This window comes from Balearica regulorum, chromosome 1 (genome assembly GCF_011004875.1).
Source record: "Balearica regulorum gibbericeps isolate bBalReg1 chromosome 1, bBalReg1.pri, whole genome shotgun sequence".
Classification (NCBI taxonomy): domain Eukaryota; kingdom Metazoa; phylum Chordata; class Aves; order Gruiformes; family Gruidae; genus Balearica; species Balearica regulorum.
The window spans coordinates 149,343,878-149,367,694 of NC_046184.1; the positions used below are offsets into that span (position 1 = coordinate 149,343,878).

Sequence of the window (23,817 nt, forward strand, 5' to 3'; positions counted from 1 at the left end):
TATTTGCTGTATTTCTCACTAGAACAATATTATTCTGTTTGTATTTAGCGTTGTTTTTATTGTCAAATAGTTATTCTTTCTGCTATCAGATTGCATGATTATTGTGTATTTATCCCTCCAGATACGTATCATGAACATTTCTCTTCCTTAGTTTTTTATATCATTTATAGCTACTAAAATTTTGCATTTGTAGTTTTGCATCGTCTTCGTAGAACTGTAAGACACAAGCAGGAATAAAAATAAAAACATACCTTTTCATCAAGTAGTCTGCTAACCAAAAGGAGAAAAAATAATCTTTGTATATTTCTAAATAGTCCTGTAGGAGTCATATACTTTTACTATGTGCTATATATCGTATAGTTTCTCCCTCTGTTATGACATCTCTGATTACTTAAAAAAAAAACTTTCAAAAACGTTAAGGCACAAACCTTTGTACGGAGTACTTTTAGTACGCTTTTTATTCTGACAAGATTAATAATTATCCTATAAGCATGACACAGTGTTTTAAAATGTTGTTTCTGCTACGAGTTAGCATTGTGCATATGGGTATAAATGTGGAAAAAGGTTATTTCACAGCAGAGAAATGTATATTTAAACAAATTGTGATTAAACGGTAAAACTCTTTAAAAAGAAAAAGGTGTTTGGGGTTTTTTCCCTCCATCACAGTTATTCTGAATTTAAAATATCTGTAGTGAGTTTCAGAAGGGAACTGGGCAGCTGTAATGACAACATGAGCTACTGAAATTACTGGGAGGTAATTGGGGGAAGTATAGCAAGCGTCCCAGGGCTTTGGGCAAAAAGTGGCCAGAAAGAGATCTGCTGCGTGGCAGGCGACAAGCGCGTCCTGTCCCCACCACCACCACCACCACCTTCTGCCTTCTGCCGTGGCACCTGGGACTAGCTCCTGGTGGGAAGCAGGTTACGGACTAACCAGGCTTTTGCTGTCCTTCAACAAGACAGTTCCTAAGTGCCTACAGTCCTCGTGACAGCCTGAGTCTTTCCCAAAACATGCAACTGCCCTTTTCTCTGAGCTCATACGCATCCGGCACTCTCCGCTGGCGCAAAGACACATTTTTTTGCCCAACTGTTCAAAATGCCCAGTCATATGTATCCTATGTATCATACTTAGCGACTGTAATTATTGCTGGCCTCATTCGCCAGAGCCAAAGTGGGTAGGATTTAACCCTTCGATGGCTTAGGCACAAGGGCAAGGTCAATGTGGCCCTCAGACCCAACTCCATCCACACCAAATAAATGCAAAAATAATCCCTCCGTTGATATTGAGGTCCAATGGAGATACACCAGGGAGTGGACTGAGGGCCAGATCCTGCTCCCTCCAATGCGACAAAACTCCAGGCGGCTTCTATGAACGGGACAAGCAGGATTTGGCCCATCTTGAGGAGCACAAGGTTTGGCTTCCAGAGGCTGAGCTGTACCTGCTCGTGGGAGCAGGGCAGTGAATCGCTAGAGTCAATAGACCTCGTACAAAGGAGAGGACCGAGGACTACGCTCTCTCCCCACTAAAACCAAGAGCAAAGCAGACGGTGGCACTGCAATTTGCCCCCGAGCTTTAGTGCTGGGTTTCAACCCTGCTACACTCTTTTTACTAACTTTTCTTGCAGGAGTAATTTTTAAATAAGGTAATGCCAAGTGCCAGAGGGCTCACTTTTTACAACATCAAGCCGAATCGTATCAACTCCCATTCTAAATTTAAAATATGATTGCATTACTTGACTTTATACTTTTTATAAAGGTCCCGTTGTGGTGCGGTTTCACAAGGTATAAAAGCTCATGCAGGTATTATGGGCCGTATCAGTTCATTTCATCTCATTAATCAGCTACTTAAAACTGTTTTCCTTGCAGCGCGGTAGAAAATAAAACAAATGTTCTTTTTTATCATTTCCCAAATTAAATTCGGATTCCATAATGACTGTATTTCATGTGCAAAATAACGAAATATGCTTACATACCTGACTTCACTTCTTTAGTGAATTGCTTCATTTGTAAAACGTTGCATATAAAATTGGAACCTAAAATGAATTACTTGTTTTTTCTTGATATGAAACCTTGTTTAAGTTCACAGCAATTTTAAATATGATACATTTAAAATATTAATATTTCCCATATATTATTCACTGACTTTCAGGTTTCATCTCAAGTTAGTGGCACTTCATATTTCAAAGGAAGAAGTGTTTCTTTTTTTCAGTACTAATGTTCTATTAATTCACTTTGTAATATCAGTCTGGTTCAGATAAATGAAATTGCACTAAATTGCTTATGCCAAGAATCATGCTAAAGTTGTTGGCGTTACATAAACTTCCATTTTCCATTACTATTTCATAAGTTTTTTATCTCAGTAGCATCTTTTTAGGCATAATTCATACCCCTGTTTAGTTAGTTCTAGAAGGACAAATATATGCACAAATATTTTTATGCTGAGATGGGGGTGTATGTAGATATTTACAGTAAAGTCTGTAACTTAAGTGACTTTTGCAAGACACCAGATGCAAACTCCCAGTGAACTACCTTAACAGCTTTTCCTTTATGAACGTTTTGTTATTTTGGGTAGTTTTCTCTTCCAGCATGTATTTCATCACACACGTGTATAAACAAGCACGTACGCACACATATACATTTGTGAAAAATAAATTTGTGTGCGTGTAGAAATACTGAAAATGCCTCATATGCATATTATGCAACATATGCCATTCATGTAATCGTTATATATATAAATAAAATTCTTTTTATATATATGAATAAAATATGTGAAGGAAGTCCTTAAAGCACCTATAAAGGCCTAAACGTAGACGGATTCTTCATCACAGCCAAAGAACTGAAAGAACCGTGGATATAAACCAGAATCTTTTTATATGACCATGTATCTTTTATAATGTTTCCATAAAGTCCACATGGCCACATAACTATTTCCAGACATGTGGATGGAAGTTATACCTGGGCAGGCTGAAAATCAGTAAATGAGTAAAGCAGCATCTAATCCTATGAAATGCCTTTCAGGAGTGAAATCATTACAAAGCGCTGGAGCAAGAGTAGCAAACAGCAGTAAAATCACCTGTAAATAGATGTAAGGAATTATAAATATACCTCAGTATTTGTATAGTCGACTTTCTCTGACTGTCATCAAAATCAGATGTTCAGGAGCTAGAAATCCAACTCCAAGAAATGCAGATTAATACATTTATAGGAATATAGATTCTGTGCCTTAAAGTTTGCAACGTTGTTAATAACGTACGCTCTTTTTTTAATGCCTGATATTTGCTCCCTCGGCAATTTAAAAAATAAGACTCTTTTATTTTTTTCTTTCAATTTGATCCAACTCTTGAAAAAAATAAATTGCAGAATAACTGATGTAAATCCTTGTCACTTTTGAACACAATGAAATTATACAGAGAAGAACGAGTACGGGAGTGTCTCCTCCTCAGAAACAGAAATGAATGCCCTGTTCCTATACGGTCCTCATACGCCAGGATTTTGAAATACGAATTAGACCTCAAATGCAAATTAACCTCAGGAGCAGGGGGAAGGGGGGGGGGGGGAACCAGAGAGACATACCAAGTCAAAAGCTCCTTTTTCTGCCTATCTCGTCCGCAATGGTAAAATAGGCTAAACAAAACAAGTGCACATCAAGATAGAGCCAATTAAGGAAAAGAAAGCGGGGAGGGGAGGGTGGGAAGGAAGGCACCTTGCTGAACACATGGGGAGTGGGAGAGCAGTATCCCACCCCGAGCCATACCTACCTTGTGAGTGTTCAAAGGAAGACAACTGGGGTAAATTGGAACCAGCTTTGATTTTTGTCATCCGGTTGCACCCGGGATGCGGGGGGGGGGGGAGGGGTCGGTCTGGGCGGGGGTGGAGGGGGGATTAAGAGAGTGCGAGAGGGCAGAAAAAATACCGAGGGAGGGTGACAAACGGTATGTAAATGAAGGGGGGGAAAGAGGTGGGGGGATAGAGAAAAAGCGGCACCGTCGGTGGCGGGGTGAGCGGGTCCCCGCCCGCACGCTCCGCACACGCCTGCGGGAGGGCGAGGGGAGCCGTGCGGGGGCGCGGCCGGAGCCCCGTCGGGGGCCGCGGGGCAGCGCTGCCTGCCGTGGGGCGCGGAGGGGCGCGGAGCGGTGCGGAGCCGCCGCCGCGCCGTGTCGGTGGCGGGGAAGGGCTGGCGGGGCGCGGGGGTTGCCCCTTCCCGGGAGCGGGGGGGTTCTTGGGCGGGGGGGGGGGATGCGCGGATGCGGGGGCCGCCCCCCTCCCCCTCCTTCATTCATCGCCTCTCTCGTCCCGTCCCCCCCCGCTGCTCCCCCCAGCCCGCACAGCCTCCCCTGCCACCCCCCCGGCTGCCTCACCGCTCCCGGCGGCTCCCCGCTTGGAAATGGAGACCGGCAACTCTCACCAGAGCTCACCAGCATCCCACGGTCCTGAGGAAGGAGTTTGGGGCGGCGGGGGGGAGCGGGGCGGAGGGGGGGGGGGGTGTTTGAGAGTGACGGTGAGGCGAGGAGGAGGAGGAAGGAGGAAGGCTGGGAAGGAGGGGGTGGGGGGAGACGGAGCTCCTGAAATGGAGCCTGCCCAAACGGGAGACGATGCTGGAGCAGGGGCTGCGTCATTTCAGGGCTGGGAGAGGACTCAGCCTCCCCCCCCACCTCCGCCGCCTCCCTGCCCGCACGCAGCGGGGGACAGCTACCGGCAGGGCAGGGCCCCCCCTCCCTCCAGCGGGGTTCTGCGGGGCCGGGACTCGCCCTTCCCCGCAACCCCCCGGCGCCGGGACGGGGCAAGAAAACCCCACGCCAGAGGAAGGGACAAGCCGCTTTCAGTCTGCCTAGCGATGCCAGAAAAGAAAGGGGCAGGGAGAGGCGTACGGGACGCGTCCGCCGCAGGGCAGTAGGCAGAACCGGTCACGGTCACGCGTGGGGGCCCTCGGCGGGGCCGGCTCCCGCGGGGAGAACGAGGTCCCACGGCCGATCGGACTCCTTGGACGGGGAGGGAAGGCGGGGGTAGGAGGAATGATCGGCATTTATAACTGCGGGGGAAACTCTAGCCTTTCAAAGAGTTTCAGCTGGGTGAGTGGAAATGCCTTCTGCCCCTTTCACATTTGGAACCACAGTGGTCTTTTAGGGGGAAGCAGAGGAAAAAAGCAATTTTTTTTTTTTTTTTTTTCTGCTGGACAGTGGGTCTCTTTGAGCCTACTGTCATGTCCTACAGCTGCAATTATAAACAAACTTTCCTTCTGCAGAGAGGAAGTAGCCGAGACTGAGGGTCTGAAGCTAGCGAGTGGCCAGCGGCTACCCTGGCCTTTGCTGGCCCTCACCAAGGGGCAGGGGAGGCGGTGCGTGGAGGGGCCGTTGGTTGGTGCAGCACGCTGCACGTCTGAGGCAAAATAACTGGCCTGGAAATACCTTCCCTTCTTTCAGCTATGCCCACCCCAGTCCAAGGCAGTATCTTTCTGAAGCTCATCCCCTCAAAGGCTTTCTAAACTCAGCTTCAAATGCTCATGTCCATGTATTTTAATTTTTTTTATTTCCCTACCACCCCCGTGGTCTCAGCTTTAAAAAGCAAAGCTGCTCTTAGTGGGGCTGAGATCGCAGATGCCATCATGGAGGCCCATGGTGAGCGTCAGTAAAAAGCAAGAGAAAATAGAGTCCCCAGGCAAGATTACAGCGCTGGTACACAACCATGTACAGCCTTGTCCCAGCCTCCTACAGCACCTGCCACAGCAAAGGTGGCGTATGCAAAGTCCTTAAAATATTGACCGTAGTCATTGTTGTTATGTGCATATAGATTTTAGCTTATTTTATGACTCTCTGTGTGTGCAGTACATGTACATGTGCGCACACACACACACTTATATCTATGTATGTATTCAGTAGTGATGAGCGTGTTAAACTGAGCAGTGATTTCTCTCCTACAGATAGATGTATAATACACACACATAGTGATGATACCTAAGGTGTTTGGGGGTGGGGATGCATAATATCTTATAAATTTGAAGTTTTTATCAGACAGAGCAGATTACTTTAAGCGTTCAATTTCTCAGCGATCCAATTTTATTAGGATTTACTATCATTTGTGCTGCGCATCCCTGGGGAAATAATGCTTTGATTAATGTAATCCTGGGCTGGGATCCGCCACATGCCCCTCTCCCAAGAGAAGGGCCCTGTTTGACAAACAAAAACAGAGCAGCAACTATTGCAATCTGCACTCACCTTTCAAAAGCACACAGACCCGCGCGCGCACATGCACACAAAATATAACCCCTCCTCCCCCCCCAATCCCAAATACAATAGCAGCATCTCAAAACAATGTGCACTTATTCATTTGCACACAATGCCTCTGATTCAGCATGGGCTGTACAGTCCAGCCCTCAACTGCACAGAGCCAGCCCAAAAAGGATCCTGCTCTGTCCCCCACTGAGAAGCAGAAGCATCTCTGGGAAGCTCAATGCCTCTCTGTATTTCAGGCTCTCCTTGGGCTCCCAACATTTCTGCCTCTTTGTTTCCCACTGCAGGCCTTGCCGCAAACCGATTTCAAGTCTGTTCCTTCAACCCACTGGCAGCCAGGGGCCCAAGAAGCTGTCCCTGGGAGGCTCCCTGGCACCCACCTCGGGGGGGGGAACGTGTAGCTGTCTAAACGGGCCCTGGTAAGTGAATCACAGCCAGGCACTCTGCTCAGCTCACAGGGGAAGTTGGGGGGGGACACCCAGAAAACAACCTCAAACAGAAAGTCTTGTCACATACGTTTTTAAAGGGAAGAAAAGAAAGTATTCCTCCGCCTTTGGGGGTTGCTTAGGTTTGAGCAGCTTTGTTGCAGCCACCCCCCCACCCCCCTTCTGTTTGTGTCAAAGGCTGGCAGGAACAATAGCGTTTAAACAGGAATAAACATGCCCAGATCAGAGCCCAGCCCCAGAGAAAGCTTTCCCTTTCTTTATATCCCTAGGTGACCTGGCCGGTGTTTCCCTCTTTCCTCCTCCTCCCCTCTCCCCCCCCCAAAACGACGCCCATCACCGGCAGCCCAAATAGCAGTTTAATTTTTATTTTCTTCCCACACACACACCCCCCGCCGCAACAAAGTGGGTCCCACTGCACCTGAGGAGGACATCCAGCCCCAAAAGAGGGCTCTGGCCGCACTTGGGCCACTTTATTCCGAGTCCGGATTCATAAAGCCAGGGGAAGGAGCAGGGGAGGGATCTTCAGGCTGGAGATGAGGAGGGATGCGGTTTGCACCGGGGTTTTCAATAAGATGCTGCTCTCTCCTTCGTGTTTACCCACTGACCCCCAATACGGTGACTCAGCGATTACCGAGCACTGGGTGTCTGTGTGTGTATGGGGTGGGGGTTCCTCCTCCCCTTCCTCCTTCTTTCCTTTCCTTTCCTGATGAAAAACGATGCAATTACATTTCTGCATGCTGATCTGAGAGTTCAAATAACAAGCCTTAAACGCATTATCAGGCGCTTGTTAAAGAAGGAAGGGGGGGAGTGAAGAGGGGAACAAATCTAGATGTATATGCGTCTGTGCGTGCCTGGGTATACGTGTACCTATCGATGCGTGTGCCTATACTTATATATGTATATAGATACCTATTTAAAAGACTGCTAGAAGAAGAGATCGGCTGTTGTTCGGCCCGAGTCCCTGCACCCAGGCAGATATGGGAAGGGTCTCAATTTACAATAGCACCAACCAAACGAGAGAAAAAAAAGAGGAAGAGGCGCAAATCACTCCGGGGAAAAGTTATTTAGGCGCAGTGTCTGGATTTTCCCAGCGCAAACTGAGTCTCCTATCCAGGCTTGATGCAGTTTTCCCTCTCCCCTTCCCCCTCCCACCCCGGGGGGATCCATCCCTATTTCGTATTTTCCACGCCAGCAGCGGCTCTCTCTCCCCGGGGCGTCCCGCCTGGGCGGGCGTTTGCTGGGACCTCGGCGCGGCCGCGGCCCGCTCCGCTCCCGCGGAAGGGCCGGCGGAGCGGGGCCGCCCCTGAGGCCGCGGGGTGGCGGCGAGGTCCCCGCCGGGCTTTCGGGTCCCCGCCTCTGACCCCCCTCTTCCCCCCACCCCCCCCCACCCCGCTTTTGCAGGGGGCAAGAAATTGTTTCAGAAGTCGGATGGCGGGGCTGAATTTAGAGAGGGGAGGAGGGAATAAATGCGAGGAGATGATGAATAATGTTAACTTCTGACTGTAGGAGTCATGATGGAGTTGAGCGAAGCTGCGGGAAAATATGTCATTTAATCCCAGGGCTACCGAAGTCCCTTTTATCAAACATCGTGATGCTGGAATTATACTGCTGTAAAAGCGACTGAGTACTTAAAAGTATCCAGCATCAGGCAAATATATAGATTGGAGGAACGGGTGTAAAATGATCACGCGTACAAACTAACCACACGACCGTGAAAACCCCAAGCGGATTAGATAAATATAAATACATGTGCATTAAAAAAAAAAAAAAAAAAAAAAAAAAGGCACGGTAAAACTGTAGCTGCTGCATTCACGCAAGGAGAACAGACAGCGTGTGCATGTTTGTGTGCAATGCCAAAAAGAGCAGCCTTAAGGTTGACCTACTGCAATCTGCACTGAGCTCCTCAGACAATAGACAAGTTCAAATGTCAAAAAATCTAATAATAAAAAACAGAGCTGCCAAACTGCACGAACTGTTTTCTGGTGTATCACAATTATTCACCCTCTTATCCACTAAAAGACTGCCAGTCCTTATGCATGTAAAAGAAAATCTATGTAATGCATATGGATCTTTCTTTCTTTCTTTCTTTCTTTTTTTTTTTTTTTTTTTTTTACATGTGAAACGCTATTGAGATGGCAAGCACGCAAATCAGAATGATATCATGTCTAATAAAAGCGGGGCTAAGGTTTTCACAGTCTCTTTTAAAAGATTCCAACTTGTAAATCCCCTTTTTATGTTGCTACATGCACAATTATAAATAAAAATCTACATGTTCAAGGAGCTGGATTGGAACTATATATCCCTTTGATTTTAACATCGGTGGGAGCATTAGGTTTCCATCATATGTAATGTGTCTACGTTGAGCTCAAGTCAACAGATAGATTGTTCCATTCATTTGGCAACTTTCATTACAGTCCGTGTGAGGTGAACCCTGAGCACGACACATTGGGTAATATCAGAATTATGCAGCTGGGAAAGAAAGGACCCCTATTTTAAAAGCTATCTTGCTTTGCATGTGCAGTTCTGTATTATTGTTCTAATTTATTACAGAACCCGAAATGCTTTGTTATGCTCAAAACAATAAATAAGGTTCCGAGCGAAGCCTTCAGAATAAAAGGTATGGAGAAACGATCCGCCTGCCTATTGTGTTTATCGTTATTATCGCCAGCCTTTAAAAGTAATCTGTATATTTTCTTATTTTCTCCAGATTGGTTAATGTAATATCCCTAGCGCAGCTATCAACGTGGTCATAAGAACTATGAACTACAGTATGGGTAAGCTTGAAAAACCCAGAGCAGATCACATTAGCCAAGAACGCTAGATATCTGGAAGCCAGTCAACTTCACGTTTTCAGCTGACTGCTGTATTATGCACGAATGTGTTTTACATATAGCAGACTGTATACGGAATATGTCTTTATGTTTAACATTTTAATTTGTAAATGCTAATTAGGCAGTTGGTCTCCACGGTTATATTAGTAGATACCTAATCATTTCCCACTATAAGTAAATGAATACTAAATACGGTAAACATTCACTTTCTTTTCCCTACCTCCGCGACAGTATCGTTTCTACATCCATTTTCCAAAGGCGTCCATTCGGACAAAACAGGCATTTATTAAAAGAAGGGGGGGCTGAGGAAAAAAAAAAAAAAAACCACAACCAAACCCCCCAAAAAACCCGCTCTGTGTAACACCCTTACAATTAGGGTGGCACAGCAGGCACTGACCCGGCAGTCCCGGCCGAACCGGACTTTTTCAAAGGCAGGCAGGAAAGCGAAGTTTTGCCGAATTAACTTGTTGCTCGTTTTCGCGTTAGTTTGTCTGTTCGCTTTGCGGTACCCTGCAGCCTGCCGCTGCCAACTGATGCGGACATACAGCAGAGGAGCTGCGCTGGTAACTCGTGTTTTGTTTAAAATATAACGCAGGTTACACTCGGAGGGTTGGGGAGAGGAGGGGGGAGGACAGAGGAAAGCTGGGGGGAAATCCGCTCAATCCCAAACCCGGGATGCTGAACTTTGCTGGGCTCTTTCAACTCCAAAACCCGCCTGCCTCAAAGGCGAGGGAAAGGTTCGCTAAACTACGGCAAATCTCAAGTAAGTGACCACGTTTCTGAAGAGAATTGCGCTCTGGAAATGTGCTTTACTAGTCTGGAATATTGCTAGTGCTTATTTCGCCAAACGCGGTAGGTGGAAAGTTTTGTTCATGTAAATATCTCAACCATTTTCCCGCACGGTCAATACACACCGAGACTTGACTCCGTTTTCCAAATGACCCACGAACACTCTAAATGAAAACTGTATATTCTTGTAGGTCGTTTTCTCTCTTTCATTACTTTTCTTTTTTTTTTTTTTTTTGTGTGTGTGTGTGTTAGATTTTTAGGCGGGGAGTTCATCTTGCCAGGATCTATCATATTTATGGGCTGTGTGATTTCCAGGGCTCCAATTGGTCTTTCCTTTATGGAGGCAAGGAATAAAACTTTCCCAGCCGCACGGAAACTGCTAAGGCTCCAGCGTGGGGGAACAAAGTGGCTTCAAACCCCCTTCCCGGCGCCGCCGCTTTGTCCCCCCCCCCTCCCCGCCCTCCCCCCCAACCCCGGGCTGCTCGGAACATCCCCCTTTGCAGGTGCGTTAGGGGATGCTGCAGCCACGGTTGTCCGCCCATGGCCAGCTCCGTGCCGGCGGGCGAGGGGGGGAGAAGCAGCTGTGCTTAGGCAAGAATATCACCCAAAAAAAAGACTAAATTTTTCACTCCTGTCCCCTCTTGCAATCACTTAGGGAGGGAAAGGGAGAAAAGAAGCGGGCGCTTGGGGTATGGGGCTGAGACTACGCGTGTTTGGGAAGGGACAGAGAGTCGAGCTGCGTTGAGCCAAGCTGTGTCGCCGTCGGTGTTGTTGGTTTCAGTTGAGGTTAATGCCTGCGAGCGTCCCGGGCGGACGGCGACAACTTGTGCCCGGTGTGCGGCCGGTGTGGGCAGGGCGGGAGGCGGGGGGGGAGCCCGGCGCTGGCTCTCGCAGATAGAGAAGTGGCGGGGTGGGGGGTGAGTGGCCAGCTTGGGGGGAGGGAGGAGGAAAAAGAAGGAAAAAAGAAAAGCTACTTTTCCATGTTTAATATGGCGATTAAATATTAAATGATCTAAAAAACCCGAGTCATTTTATTGCATCTCCAGAGGCTTAAGCGCCTTATTTGGAAAAAAAAAAAAAAAAAAAAAAAAGAAAACCCCAGACCGGCGTGGCACCTCAGGTTACCCCGAACCGTGGTGCCCGTGCCTGTGTTTAATTAGCTGCTCTCGCTCCCTCGCAGGCCTCGGGTCCGTTGGAGGCATCGCACCAACTGGGACACTTTTGGGGCGGCCTTTGAACCGGCAGCCCCACCCCCCCACACACACACTCCCCCCGCCCGCCGCTCCTCTCCCACCCCCTGAGTTTTGGGGCTCTCTCCCCCGGCCGGGGTGCCTTGGAGGCGGGGGTGTGCCGGGGGTGGGGGACAGAGGCCGGGGACTGGGGGAGCCCTGAGGCTGCCCCCCCCCACCCCCGCCCCCCTCCCCGGGGACGGGACGGGGACAGGGGGACACGGGGGGGGGGGGGGGGGAGCTTGGGGGGGTGCTGCAGGGCGCCCCCTGGCGGGCGGCCGGCGCCTGGCGGAGCGCGGCGAAAGTTGATTTTGTTCAGCAAGCCGTATCGTATAAAATTAACGACAGCCAATAAAATTAGCTTACATGTTTCAACCGTAAAAGTCCAAAACAAAATAAAGCTAGTTTTAGTGAAGCTAAGAAGCTCTGGTTTGGCCCCGTTCTCTCTGGCTTGAACTGGGGTCCTTTTATCTAAAGCCCAGTGCACAAACATATAGCTTAATGTGACTAGTGTTCTTCCTTTTATTTCTTTCTCTATGGCAACCAATATGTTCTGCTCAGAAATGTTCCCCCATCAAGGAAACAAATGATCTTGAGGGAGCAGCTCTATACGGCATCTGTTCCGATGGAGCACACAGAGTTAACCCCAGTCAAAAGAGACGCTGGGCACGTCAACAAGAAGTGGAAAATGAGCGATTCTTCTCCCCCCCAAATTGAAACCTATACCTCCCTAGTTTTACAAGCCATTTTATTGATTTAACTATCGACCGTTTCCAAAGAAGTAACTAATTCTAGGAAATTACAATGATCACCAGCTATTGTGTGTCCAAAAGAGCAGCGGGGGGGGGGGGGGGGGGGGGGGGGGAGGAAAAAAAATTATGCAAATAACACGGCAAAATTAAAATAAATGAAAGTCACGTAATGGGATATTTAAGCCTCGGTAAAGTTTTCAGGAGCAGTATCTGGCCTACTAATTTCACCCTACATTATTTATCACATTATTTATCACACTGACCCAAACGCTATAAAAGAGTTTCAGATCATTAGCCTATACCTCTCAACTAGACGGGATTCGGGCAAAGCGGAGAGACAGGCAAGACTGTCAGGAGAGAGAAACAAAGTGAAATCTGGTCTGTAATCCTCCAGCCCCAATCTCCTTGGAGAATAAAATGAAGGGATGTCCTGGTTAGTTTTGATTGATTATACTCTTTCTGATGGACTTTCACGACAGAGCTCTAGATGTTGTGCTTAACCGTCTGTTCCCTAGTTACAATATTAACCCTCTGCGTGCACCGCCGCTCCGCACCTTCCCCTGCCTCCCCCCCGCGCCCGTCCAGCCGCACCGGCGCTGCCAGCAGGTGCCCGGGTCACCCGCGCCCCGGCCCCGGCCCCGGCCCCGGCCCCGGCCCCGGCCCCTCTCCCGCCCGCTGCACCGGCCGGGCCCCCTCCCCGCCCGCCGGGAGACCACCTCCCCCCCCCCCCCCCCCCCCCCCCCCCCCCCCTCTCCCGCCCCTACTCCGAGAAGCAGCGTTTTAAAACAGCCCGCATCTCTGCTTCTCCTCTCCTTTACAAATCTGTAATATTTTCGAGAGCTTTCCTTTCCCCCCGCCAACCCTCCCCGAGACCTGGTGTTACATTAATTAACAGTGCCCAAAAAAGTGAAGTAGTAACCAGAAAGACTTTCCAGCCCTGAAGAATTGCTTTGCTGCCTTGAGCTTTGGAATGAATCCATGCTTTTTATGTAATATTTCACTAAGGTGCTTTTTGTTGCTGGTGGGATTTTTTTTTTCCTTTCCCTTTCCTTCTCCCCCCCCCCTTTTTTTTTTTTTAAGCCTGTTTCCTTCCAGGCAGTTGCCATGGGTTTCCCTGTCTTGTCCTAAGCTTTTGAAAATATATATCCAGAAGACTTTAAAGAAAACAGAAGTAGATAAAAAAATGTAAAACACTTACCGATCATACTTCCAGGATTTAGAGATTTTTTTTAATTTTTGATTTTAATAAGGTGACAGGGGGAAAAAAAGCATGTTCTCAACTCCAGCGAAACGATCCATGTTAAGATTTTCCTTTGCACTGACTCCACTAAGCCCCGCTCTCCACTAGTCTATTATTTTCACCAAAATATATGAAAATTTATGCAAATGAAAATCAGCACTAACTGTTCTCCCCTTGTTATACTTTGGATTTTTTTCCAGACAAAACAATCACACTCTGCAAGGGAGGGGGTGGGAAGAGTTGGGGAACTAAGTTGTTTTTTTTTTTTTTAAATAAAAGACATTACTCCAGCTCGAGCTTTATTTTTTGTTGTCGCTGTTACGAGGGTGTACTTTTTTTTTTATTTTGGGGGGATTTCTTCCCCCCCCCCTTCCTTTTTTATTAAGAAAGTAGATCTGTTTGCAGAGGCGCTATCACGTTTCATCAGGCCACCTGAGACGGCTTTTGAAAGCGTGTACTGTGAAATTCATAGCAGTAATTTAGACAAAATCCTCACTGTATATTAATGAAAGACGGCCCCATGGCACCGTTCCTATCCTCCCCATTCAGTGTAAACAAAACCACGAGACTCACTCGGTTTTTGAGCCTGATCCAAGCAAAATCGGCTGGAAAGGAAAACATGGGGTTCTGGCACTGACTATTCAAACGTCTGCACCTGGAGATCTCAGATTTATTCAATGAAATCTGTGTTGGATCTTTTATATATAAAAAAGAAACCTTTGGAGGACGCATGGGAACAAAAAAAAAATATATATCATCGTAATGTTTGGTGTTTAGTTACCAGTGCCCTTCAGATCCCTACGCTTCACTTTAATGGTTTTTCTACACCTACCTACCATGGTGCTTTCTGCAGTACGAGCCGGGGGCTGGACGGAGCCCCGAACGCCGGCTGCCGGAGCCCCGAACACCGGCTGCCGGGCGGGCGGCGGGGCTGGCTCCGCGGGTGCGGAGGGGCGCGGAGAGCGCTGCGGGCGGGACGCGACTCACCGCCTCCCGGGGCCAAATTATTCAGCGTGCGGAGGAGGGGAGCGGAGCGGGGCGGGCAGGGCCGGGGGTGACGCTCCCCATTTTAACGTCCCGCCGTTAGGGAAGGGTGTGCGGGGCTGTGTGCGGGGGGACGGCTCGGCACGGCGGCGGTCATTAGCAGCGCCGTGTCCCCTGAATGTCCGAACGGTGTTATTGCACCGGCAGTCCCCGAGGAGCGTTCAATTTGCCCTTGTTTTTGTTGCCACTTTCTCTTTTTCCGTGGTTCACTGAGGTTGCCTGTGCGCGGCGTTTCCGCTCGGTCGCATCTCTCCCCCTCGCTCCCCCCCGCCTTCCCCCGCCCCCCTTAACTCTTTCCGCTGGACGAGAAATAATACAGCGTTTCATGCCGCGGGGCCGGCTCCCTGCGAGACACCCGCGGCTCGCAGGGCAAGCCCGGCCGCCGGCTCCCCTGCCCGCCTCCCCTACCGACGGGGCGGCCCTTCGCCGGGGCTGCCGGGCCGGCCTCCCGGTGTGACGGCTGCGGGCGGGCGGGGGCCTGGGCGCACCCCGGCGTGCGGGGGTGGACAAAGGGAGGAGGGGGCGGCCGGGGGGCGGGCGCCTCCGGGGCAGAGCGGCGGGGGGGAGCGGGGGCAGCTCAGGGTGCCGGTGCGGGCACTGCCGGGGGGGGGGGGGAAGATGCGTGTGCACGGCAGTGGCATCCCCGCCGTTCCCACCCCCGCCCGGCTTCGCCGTCCTTATTATTGTTATTATTATTGTAGCTGTTGTTATTATTAATTATTACCGCCAGCCCCCCGCACCCCCCCCCTCACACCCCCCCCCCCGGACGCGCTCGCCCCTGCCCGAGCGGCTGCGGGAGAGCTCCGAGGTGCGTGTGTGTGCCGGGCAGGAAGAGTTAAGAGGCGGAGGGAGGAGGGCAGGGAGGGATGGAGGGAAGGAGGGAGGAGGGAGGGGAGAGGGAGGAGGGAGGGATGGAGGGAGGGGAGGGGAGGGGGGGGCGACTTCCAGCTCCGACGCCACTTTGCCTAAATTAAAAAGCAGCCAATCGGAACGGCCGGAAGGGGGGCCGCGCGGCCGGCGGCGGGCTGTCCGTCACGGGGCGGGTAGCCAATCGGCGGGGGCGGCGGCGGCCGGCTTCCTCGCGGCGGGGCCGGGTGGTGGCGGCGCGGGCGGCGGCGGGCAGACGGCGGGAGGGAGGGGAGGGAGGGAGGGAGGGAGGGAGGGAGGGGAGGGCGCGGGCACGGCCCGGGAGAGGGAGGCGGGGAGAGGCGAGCGGCGGGACTCCGGCACCGCCAGTGCGCGCTGCCAGCCCGGCAGCCAACTTCCCCGCTGGAGTTAGTGTATAAAGGATACCATATATGCACACACACATACACACACCTCTCCACCAAGGCGCTCCTCCTCCGCCTCCTCCCTCGACCAACTGCTGGAATTAAAATAAAAAAGCAAAACAAACACCAAAAAAAAAAAAAAAACCAAACCAAACAACAAACCAAGCAAGCGAGAGAGCGAGCGGGAGAGGGAGAGAAACAATTCGCGAGGTAACGAGAAATTTCAACTTTTAAATTTTTTTTTTTTTTACTTTTTTTTTTTTTTCCCAAGCGCCTAAAGGAAAGGTAGAGAGAAAAAAATGTCTTATCCAGAGCGTGACTCTAGCAAGAAGGCTCCGACAGGACTCTTGTTTCAAAGGGGACAAAGTGCTCCAGCAACAGCACAACTTTGAGAAATGCATCATCACCACCATCACCACCATCATCATCACAGGAAGTTTTCTTAGGACACCAACAAAACTTGCAAATAAAAGAGCAAAAGGAGATCGAGGAGCCGAGGAGAGCGAGAAAGACAGAGACAGAAAAAGGAAAATATACCCCCACACAAAGCCTTAAAGGAAGAAGAAAAGGAAAAGTTTCGCTCTGAGAGGGGAAGGCTGAGAGCTGGAGATGTACTCCTAGGGGAGCGGAGGGGAGAAGGCACGGGGGCTTTTTGCCCCCCCCCCCCCCTCTTTTTCGCTTTTTAGCCTTTGTTTGGTTTCCTCCCTGCGAGCAGCAAACTCGGGCGAGAAGAAGGAGGAGGAAAAATACATGTACAGCTAAATATTTCTCTCTTTTTGGAAAAAAAAAAAAAAAAAGAAAAGAAAAGCAAAGCGATTTTTAAAAAAAAAAAAAAAAAAGGCGAAGCGAGAGCCGGCGACCGCAAAGAGCGCGCCGCGGAGCGGAGGCAGGACGGCCGGCGGACGGGCGGAGGAGAGCGCGCCGCGGAGCGCTAGCAGGTGAACCCCGCGCCCCGGCGCCCCGGCGAGGCTGGGAAGGCGGCGGCGGCGGCGGCGGCGCGGGCGGCGGCCCCGGCAGCGGCCCCGGCAGCGCCGGGCAAGGGCGCTCGCGGCGGGCGCCCGGCAGCCGGCGGCGGCGGCGGCGGCGGCGCGGCGGCGCGGCGGGGGCGAGCGGCGGGCGGCGGGCGCGGGATGGCCGCGGCCACCTCTAACCCCTACCTCCCCGGCAACGGCATCCTGGCGGCCGGCTCCATCGTCCACGCGGACTCGGGCGGCGGCGGCGGCGGCGGCGGCGGCGGCATGCAGCCGGGCAGCGTGGCCGTCACCTCGGTAGCGGGCGGCTACCGCGGCGACCCGGCGGCCAAGATGGTCCAGAGCGACTTCATGCCGGGCGCCATGGCCGCCAGCAACGGCGGCCATATGCTGAGCCATGCCCACCAGTGGGTGACAGCCCTGCCCCACGCCGCCGCCGCCGCCGCCGCCGCCGCCGCCGCCGCCGCCGCCGAAGCGGGCTCGCCCTGGTCCGGCAGCCCCGTGGGCATGACGGGCAGTCCCCAGCAGCCGCCGCCGCCGCCCGACGTCAAGGGCAGCGGCGGGCGCGACGACCTGCACTCGGGCGCGGCGCTGCACCACCGGCCGCCCCACCTGGGCCCCCCGCACCAGGGGCACCCGGCGGCCTGGGGGGCGGCGGCGGCCGCCCACCTGCCCTCCATGGCCGGCGGGCAGCAGCAGCAGCAGTCGCTCCTCTACTCGCAGCCCGGGGGCTTCACGGTGAACGGCATGCTGAGCCCCCCCCCCGGCGGGCAGAGCCTGGTGCACCCGGGGCTGGTGCGCGGCGAGACGCCGGAGCTGGGCGAGCACCCCGGGCACCACCACCACCACCACCACCAGCACCCCGGGCACCATCCGCCGCACCACGGCGGCGTCAACAGCCACGACCCGCACTCGGACGAGGACACGCCGACCTCCGACGACCTGGAGCAGTTCGCCAAGCAGTTCAAGCAGCGGCGGATTAAGCTGGGCTTCACCCAGGCCGACGTGGGGCTGGCGCTGGGCACCCTCTACGGCAACGTCTTCTCGCAGACCACCATCTGCCGCTTCGAGGCCCTGCAGCTCAGCTTCAAGAACATGTGCAAGCTGAAGCCTTTGTTGAACAAGTGGCTGGAGGAAGCCGACTCCTCCACGGGCAGCCCCACCAGCATCGACAAGATCGCCGCCCAGGGCAGGAAGAGGAAGAAGCGGACCTCCATCGAGGTGAGTGTCAAGGGGGCCTTGGAGAGCCACTTTCTGAAATGCCCCAAGCCCTCCGCCCAGGAGATTACGAACCTAGCGGACAGCCTGCAGCTGGAGAAGGAGGTGGTCAGGGTTTGGTTTTGCAATCGGAGGCAGAAAGAGAAACGGATGACCCCCCCGGGGATCCAGCAGCAGACCCCCGACGATGTCTACTCCCAGGTCGGCACCGTCAACTCCGACACGCCGCCCCCTCACCACGGACTGCAGACCAGCGTGCAGTGAGGGGCACCGCGGGCGGGCCGGGGGGCGCGGGGGCAGAGCGGGCCGGGCCGGGCCGGGCACCGCCGCCGGCACCGACACCGGCACCGGCACCGGCACCGGCACCGCCGCGCACAGCCGCACGCTCACACAGACACACTCACACACACGCACGCACGCACGCACACACACACACACACACAGACACACGATCCAGGCTCGTTCAGACTGCTTGTGTTTATATATATATGGATATATGCGTGCATCTATATATATATAAGATCGATACCGATAGGGAGCGGTGGAGAAGGGCGATCCGAGCGAGAGCGTTTAGACCGTGTTGGGAAAACGGGGTGGAGATGCGTAATGCACCAAAACTGCAGATGTGCCGGGGGGTTGGCTGTGGGGAGAGGGCTTGGGCGGGTGGGCTTGGTGGGGGTTTTTTATTATTATTTTTATTTTTTATTTTTTCACTCTCCAAATTAGCCCCCTCTCGCAGCGAGGAACACCACTGATGTCTGCACCTCTTCTCTCCCCTCCTCCCCCCCCCCCCCACACTCTCCCCCCCTATCCCCAAAAGGGCTCTCTTCTATGAATCACGGAAACTTTTTTTTCCTCCTTTCTCTCTCCCTCTTTTTTCCTTTTCTTTCTTTTTTTTTTTTTTTGGTATTGTTTTTGTTTTGAATGGGAGCAATCCAAAAAAAGAGAAGCAGAAGCAAAATAATCTGGTTAATCAGAGGGTGCCTGCTGCACTCCAGCACCCTGTTTTTCTTGGCCAAACCGTAGAATTTTGGTGCAAGGCAGACATCCACTCTGAAAACATATATATCTATATATCTATATATTCTGCAAAATGAAAGGGGCCACTTTTTCCAGGAAAAAAAAAAATAAAATATGCACACAGCACTAAAAAACAAGCAGACTGCATAGGGAAGCAAATACATATATATATATTTATCTATATATATAGGTATAGCTATAGAACAAAAATATGGAAATAAATGCCCGCACGCCGAAAAACTGACCCTGAGGAGAAAGGGGGGAGGGACAGAGGCCGGGGGGAGGGTGGGAGAAGGAGAGGTTGTTGGTCCCAAAAGTTCGAGCTCTGTAGAAGGACTTTGCATGAATTAAGGGAACCAGCGAGAGAAAGGGAAATAATTTAGGGCTGTCAAAGTCCTGCTCCTGACGGCTGCCAATCATCATGGAAGAGTCATAAAAAAAAAAAAAAATCCACTGCTAATATTTTTTTTATTAATATTTTTATTTTTTATTTCTGGACTGATTCAGATAAAGGGATTTAGAAGGACTGAGCATCTGCAGCTGCACTTATCTGAACTTCTCCTCTCCTAAATCCGTTGCCAACTTTGATTGAATGGGTGCTGTGGATGTGATTATATAATACTGCCATTTCCAAGCAGTGTTTTTGGTAGGTTTTAATAAACAGACTTTTCAAAAAGACGGCAATATAGAATTGTTAGATCCGTTGTTGATCTAAAAAAAATTTGCTTTATATTTTCATTAAATGACTTCTTTTAATATTTTATTCAGAATACCTATGAACTGCTGCAAAACGGTAATTTATTTTTTCCCCAGATCTTGTATTACGTGTTTTTTTCAGACGAGCACAAATCAAAATGAAATGAAAATATGGACAGTTGTTAGGTAATAAGGGTATCTTTTGATGTGATAATTTGATTGTAATTTAATTTGAGTAGTGATTCCGTAAGAGCTGATTGAGAAAATAAATTTGTTAGAATGAAATAGTCTGTGTCTGATGCATAAACACTGTGTCGAGAAAAAAAAAAAAAAAAAAAACCAACAACAAACAGAAAAAAAAAAAGTTCTCTGAAGGGAAATACTGCAAATGCTGAAGTGAGAGAAAAATCGAGGGTCCGACCTGCTGGCTGCACGCCCCCCGTGCTCCCTGGCAGTGCCGCCCTCCAGCATCCCTGCCGCTGGCACTCTGTGCCCATCCCTCCGCCGAGCCAATGCCCACGGCCTCTTCCGTCAACCCAGGGACCCTTGTGTCATGGGGAAGGAAGGCGAGATTAGAGATCATCAAAGGCCACCTTCTCTCCGAAAGGGCTGTGTCGGTTTGATTTAGGCTTGCACTTCGGTGCGGGCGATGCCTGAGCCTACCCGCTGATCGTGAATGGCCGATGCTGAGAGCAGGGATGTTTCCAAAAGTTCGGTCTTGTTTTCTCTCTTTTCAAACTGAGGCTTGAGGGGGAGGGGGGGCCTACGTTATAATTTATTTTGACGCATTTTATGTCTGTATAAATATTTGTATTTAATGTATCTTTATAATTTAAGGAGAAGGTACTTTTTTTTTTTTTTTCCCCTCCCAAAAGGACCTATATAGAATAATACTTTCAGCATCCTACCTGCGGTCCGCCTAATTCACCGTTTCTGTTGTTGCTGTTGCTGTTGTTGTTGTTGGTTTAGGGTTTTTCTATGGGATGTGAAGTGGTGTAGTCTAGTTTTCTCCTTCGCTCTGCCATAGCGCTGCCGTACCTTCTTTGCAAACAGACGCGTGTGTTAGTACCGTCAGAGATGCCAATAGATGCACTAGCTAGCCTGTCATATTTATCCGCTATAATTTATTGCAATGTAGGGACAAGTGAATGACCGTTTCAACTCTCTTCATATTGAAGCGGGGAGGTTGTGGGAACTAGAGAGCTGCATCTAACGCCTCCACCCGCCCCCACTGATACTCTACCGGAGAATAAGGTTTTCTTTTATGATGCATGTCGTCCGTGGCTCCATCCTCACCATCCTCCCCCCCTCCGTCCGCGCCCCCCCCCCCCCCCCCGCTTTGCTTCTCTGCGTGCTATTGAGGCAGGGGTTAAACCCCCAGAAAACTGCTGTAGGAACAACAAACATTTTTTTCCTTTCAGATAGGCCTTGTGTCAGTCCATAAATCAAAGCCAACCGGAGAGCCGTGCACCGGGATGCATTATTTTAACACCAGCTCGTAGTAAATATCACCGTCGGTTTGATTTGTGAAATCCGAAAGGCCCCACTGACACGGAGGAAAGGGGGAGGGGGGGGACGGGGGGGGGGGGAAACAACAACAAAAACCCCCCAACCAACCCAACAAAGGGAAAGAAAACGCGAAAGGGTAAAGGAGGCTCTTTCTTTTGTTCGTTTTAGCAAAAGCTCCTGGCTAATTTGGCAGCCCGGGAGGGGCAGGAGGCTGGCGGGCAGGCTGGCAGCGCCGGGCTCCGCTCCGGGTGCCGGGTACCGTTAACACGTGAGGTGGGGTCCTGTTTTTCACACATGAGGGGGAGCGGTTTGTTAGACACGGAGAAGGTCGATTTAAATTTCTGAGTGGTATTTGGTTACTGGATTTGGATGGCAACAAAGAGCTAACGTTAGGCTTCACACTGGTGTCTATTAAAAGGCAACCTTTGCGGGTTGCTGCCTAAGAAAAGCCGGGATTTAGGCTGGAGGAGTAATGTTTGGTCGGAGGGACTGGCAAAATGTGCCCCTTCCGTGGGCTTGTTACGCACAAAAAGTGAGGCCACGGGCGCTCTCCCCCCCCCCCCGCCCCGAGTCGTGTCCGTCCCGTCGTCCCCCCCGTGTCCCGTCGTCCCCCCCCCCCGCCCCGAGAAACTGAATCCTTTGAATGTATTTAGGAATTTCAGGGTTGTGAGTCTATGAGATAACAAGAGGTAGATAATAACTGAGAGGGTTTGCGCTAAGGGTTATATTGTTACACGTGTAAATAATGAAAATATTGTTATATATCGCCAGATCTCTTAATGAATTTAGTAATTGTATTCATTTATAATATCAGTGTTCTGTGCTTGGTAACTGAGTCGGCATAATTTTCCTTACTCTTTTTTCTTCTTTTTTTTTTTTTTTTTTTTTCTTTCCCTGCGTAAAGGAAAGCCAAATGTTTTGCAAAGTTATGTTTGATCAGTCTGGGTAATCCCGAGATGTGATTATTTATAGTTTACGTTTTCATATCCTGCGGTCCTCTACTACGCCCCAGTCTTCTCACTCACATCCCATCCCATCCTTTCCCCCGTCGAGTCTGTACACAATAAATCATTTTCAGGTGTATTTAAAATAGTCATCTAACTGCTGTTGATCCGCGTATTTTCCGGAATTTAGCAAAAAGAGCTCTACCTGGGTTTAAAAAACGCAGCGGTTCCTATCGGATCTTTACAGAATCCTTATGCTTTAATGTAGTGACTCGTGTTTGCACATGACAATGCTCATAACTTGTTTTGTATGAATGGTTTGAAATGGAACGTTTAGAGAATAATTGGTTCTAATATGAAATGCAGTATATACTATTGATAATTTTATCAATAAGTGTAATATTTTAAATAATTTTAACAATTAAATTTGTTTTTTTAAATTATATATTTGTAAAATATTTATCCTGTTGAAAGCAACAATATATTGTTGTATTTATTCGTTTATTTTTGTAATAAATGATCAACATCTTCAAGCTACGGCAAAAGCGATACTTCTATATATTTATACAGGGATGCCTTTTTGAGGCACAGATACTGGTTTCCATTTGGACGAGAGTGTAAAGATTACCTCTGTAACTGGCAGGCTGCAGGACCAAACTCTAGGCGTGAGCTTCTTCGCCACACGTACTTTAGTTTGCTTAAGTTCCAGGGTAATTAATCAAACTCTAAAGGGGATGCAACAAGTCCCGGCCTCGGAGGCAGGCGTGGAGTGAGCGCTTTAGGACAGGGACCGATTTTGCTAAAACCAGGGATGGCGAGGAGCTTGGTTGCCTGTGGCGAGAGGGATGGATGGAGCGAGCGGAGGAGATGCAGGGAGGTGGTTACCCCATCGGTATTTTCAGTTGCAGTTTGGAATAATGGAGCGGGCGCAGCCTTCAATAGGCGGCGGGAGAGAGGGGGGAGAAAGGCAGCGAGCGACCCCGCGGTATCAATGACACAGCAGTAGGGAGCTTTTTTGGCTGAGAGGCTTTGGCGAGACAAAAAGCTAAGGGGTGAAGGCCGAGCGGGAGAAGGCTCGCCGCCGATCCCGTCCTCCCCGACGCCAAAGGAGCAGCCGGGGCCGCGGGGGCGCCCACGGGGCCGCGCCGTCGGGGCCGCGCCGGGACCCGGCCCCCCCCCCCCCCCCCCCCGCCCCCCCGCCGCCCTTCCCTTCCTCCCCGGGGGCGGCTGCGGCGGGGCCCGGTGTGCGCCTCGCACGGGGAAACTTGGGCGCCGCGTTTCCCCACGCGTGGAAGGCCGGTCCGGGGCAGCGCCGACGGGGCGGCCGCCTGTGCCCGGCCGCGCTGCCTCCCCGGCGGGGCGACCCGGGAGGCGGAGCGGCACGGGAGGGGCGGCCGGGCTGGTGCTCCCGGCGGGCGGCGGGCTGTCCCGGGGCGGCAGGCGGCCCGGGGGAGCCGGCGGGCGGGCGGGCGGCGCGGTGCCGCGGCGGCAGCTGCTGCGGGTCCCACAAGTTGTTTTCCTCGTGGCGACCATTCAGCAAAACGCAGGATCCTTTCTCCAAGATTTAAATTTCGCGGATGAATTACCATACAGCGGTTGCTTAGCAACTAAATTCAAGCCGGGCTAAGAATAT

At 51.0% G+C, this 23,817-nt stretch overlaps 1 protein-coding gene and 1 long non-coding RNA gene across 6 annotated transcripts in view; one reads left to right on the top strand and one right to left on the bottom strand.

Moving 5' to 3' along the window:
* The window catches only part of LOC142599125 (uncharacterized), a 31,315-nt gene extending 26,573 nt beyond the window's left edge, over nt 1-4,742 (bottom strand). For all 4 annotated transcript variants that reach the window (XR_012832811.1, XR_012832815.1, XR_012832813.1 and 1 more), the window contains exon 1: nt 4,356-4,742. This is a non-coding gene — a long non-coding RNA (uncharacterized LOC142599125). The remainder of the gene's footprint in view (nt 1-4,355) is intronic.
* A 10,991-nt stretch (nt 4,743-15,733) lies between these two features.
* On the top strand, nt 15,734-20,061 carry POU3F3 (POU class 3 homeobox 3). 2 transcript variants are annotated; one of them, XM_075738787.1, is made up of 2 exons: nt 15,734-18,018; nt 19,543-20,061. In XM_075738787.1, exons 1-2 carry the CDS (start codon nt 16,957-16,959, stop codon nt 19,603-19,605), a joined length of 1,125 nt encoding a protein of 374 aa, XP_075594902.1. In that variant the 5' UTR covers nt 15,734-16,956; the 3' UTR covers nt 19,606-20,061. The 2 variants fall into 2 exon arrangements, with proteins under 2 accessions (XP_075594902.1, XP_075594892.1); XM_075738777.1 differs by lacking the exon at nt 19,543-20,061 and having other exon boundaries at nt 15,740-18,676.
* The last annotated feature ends 3,756 nt before the right edge of the window (nt 20,062-23,817 follow it).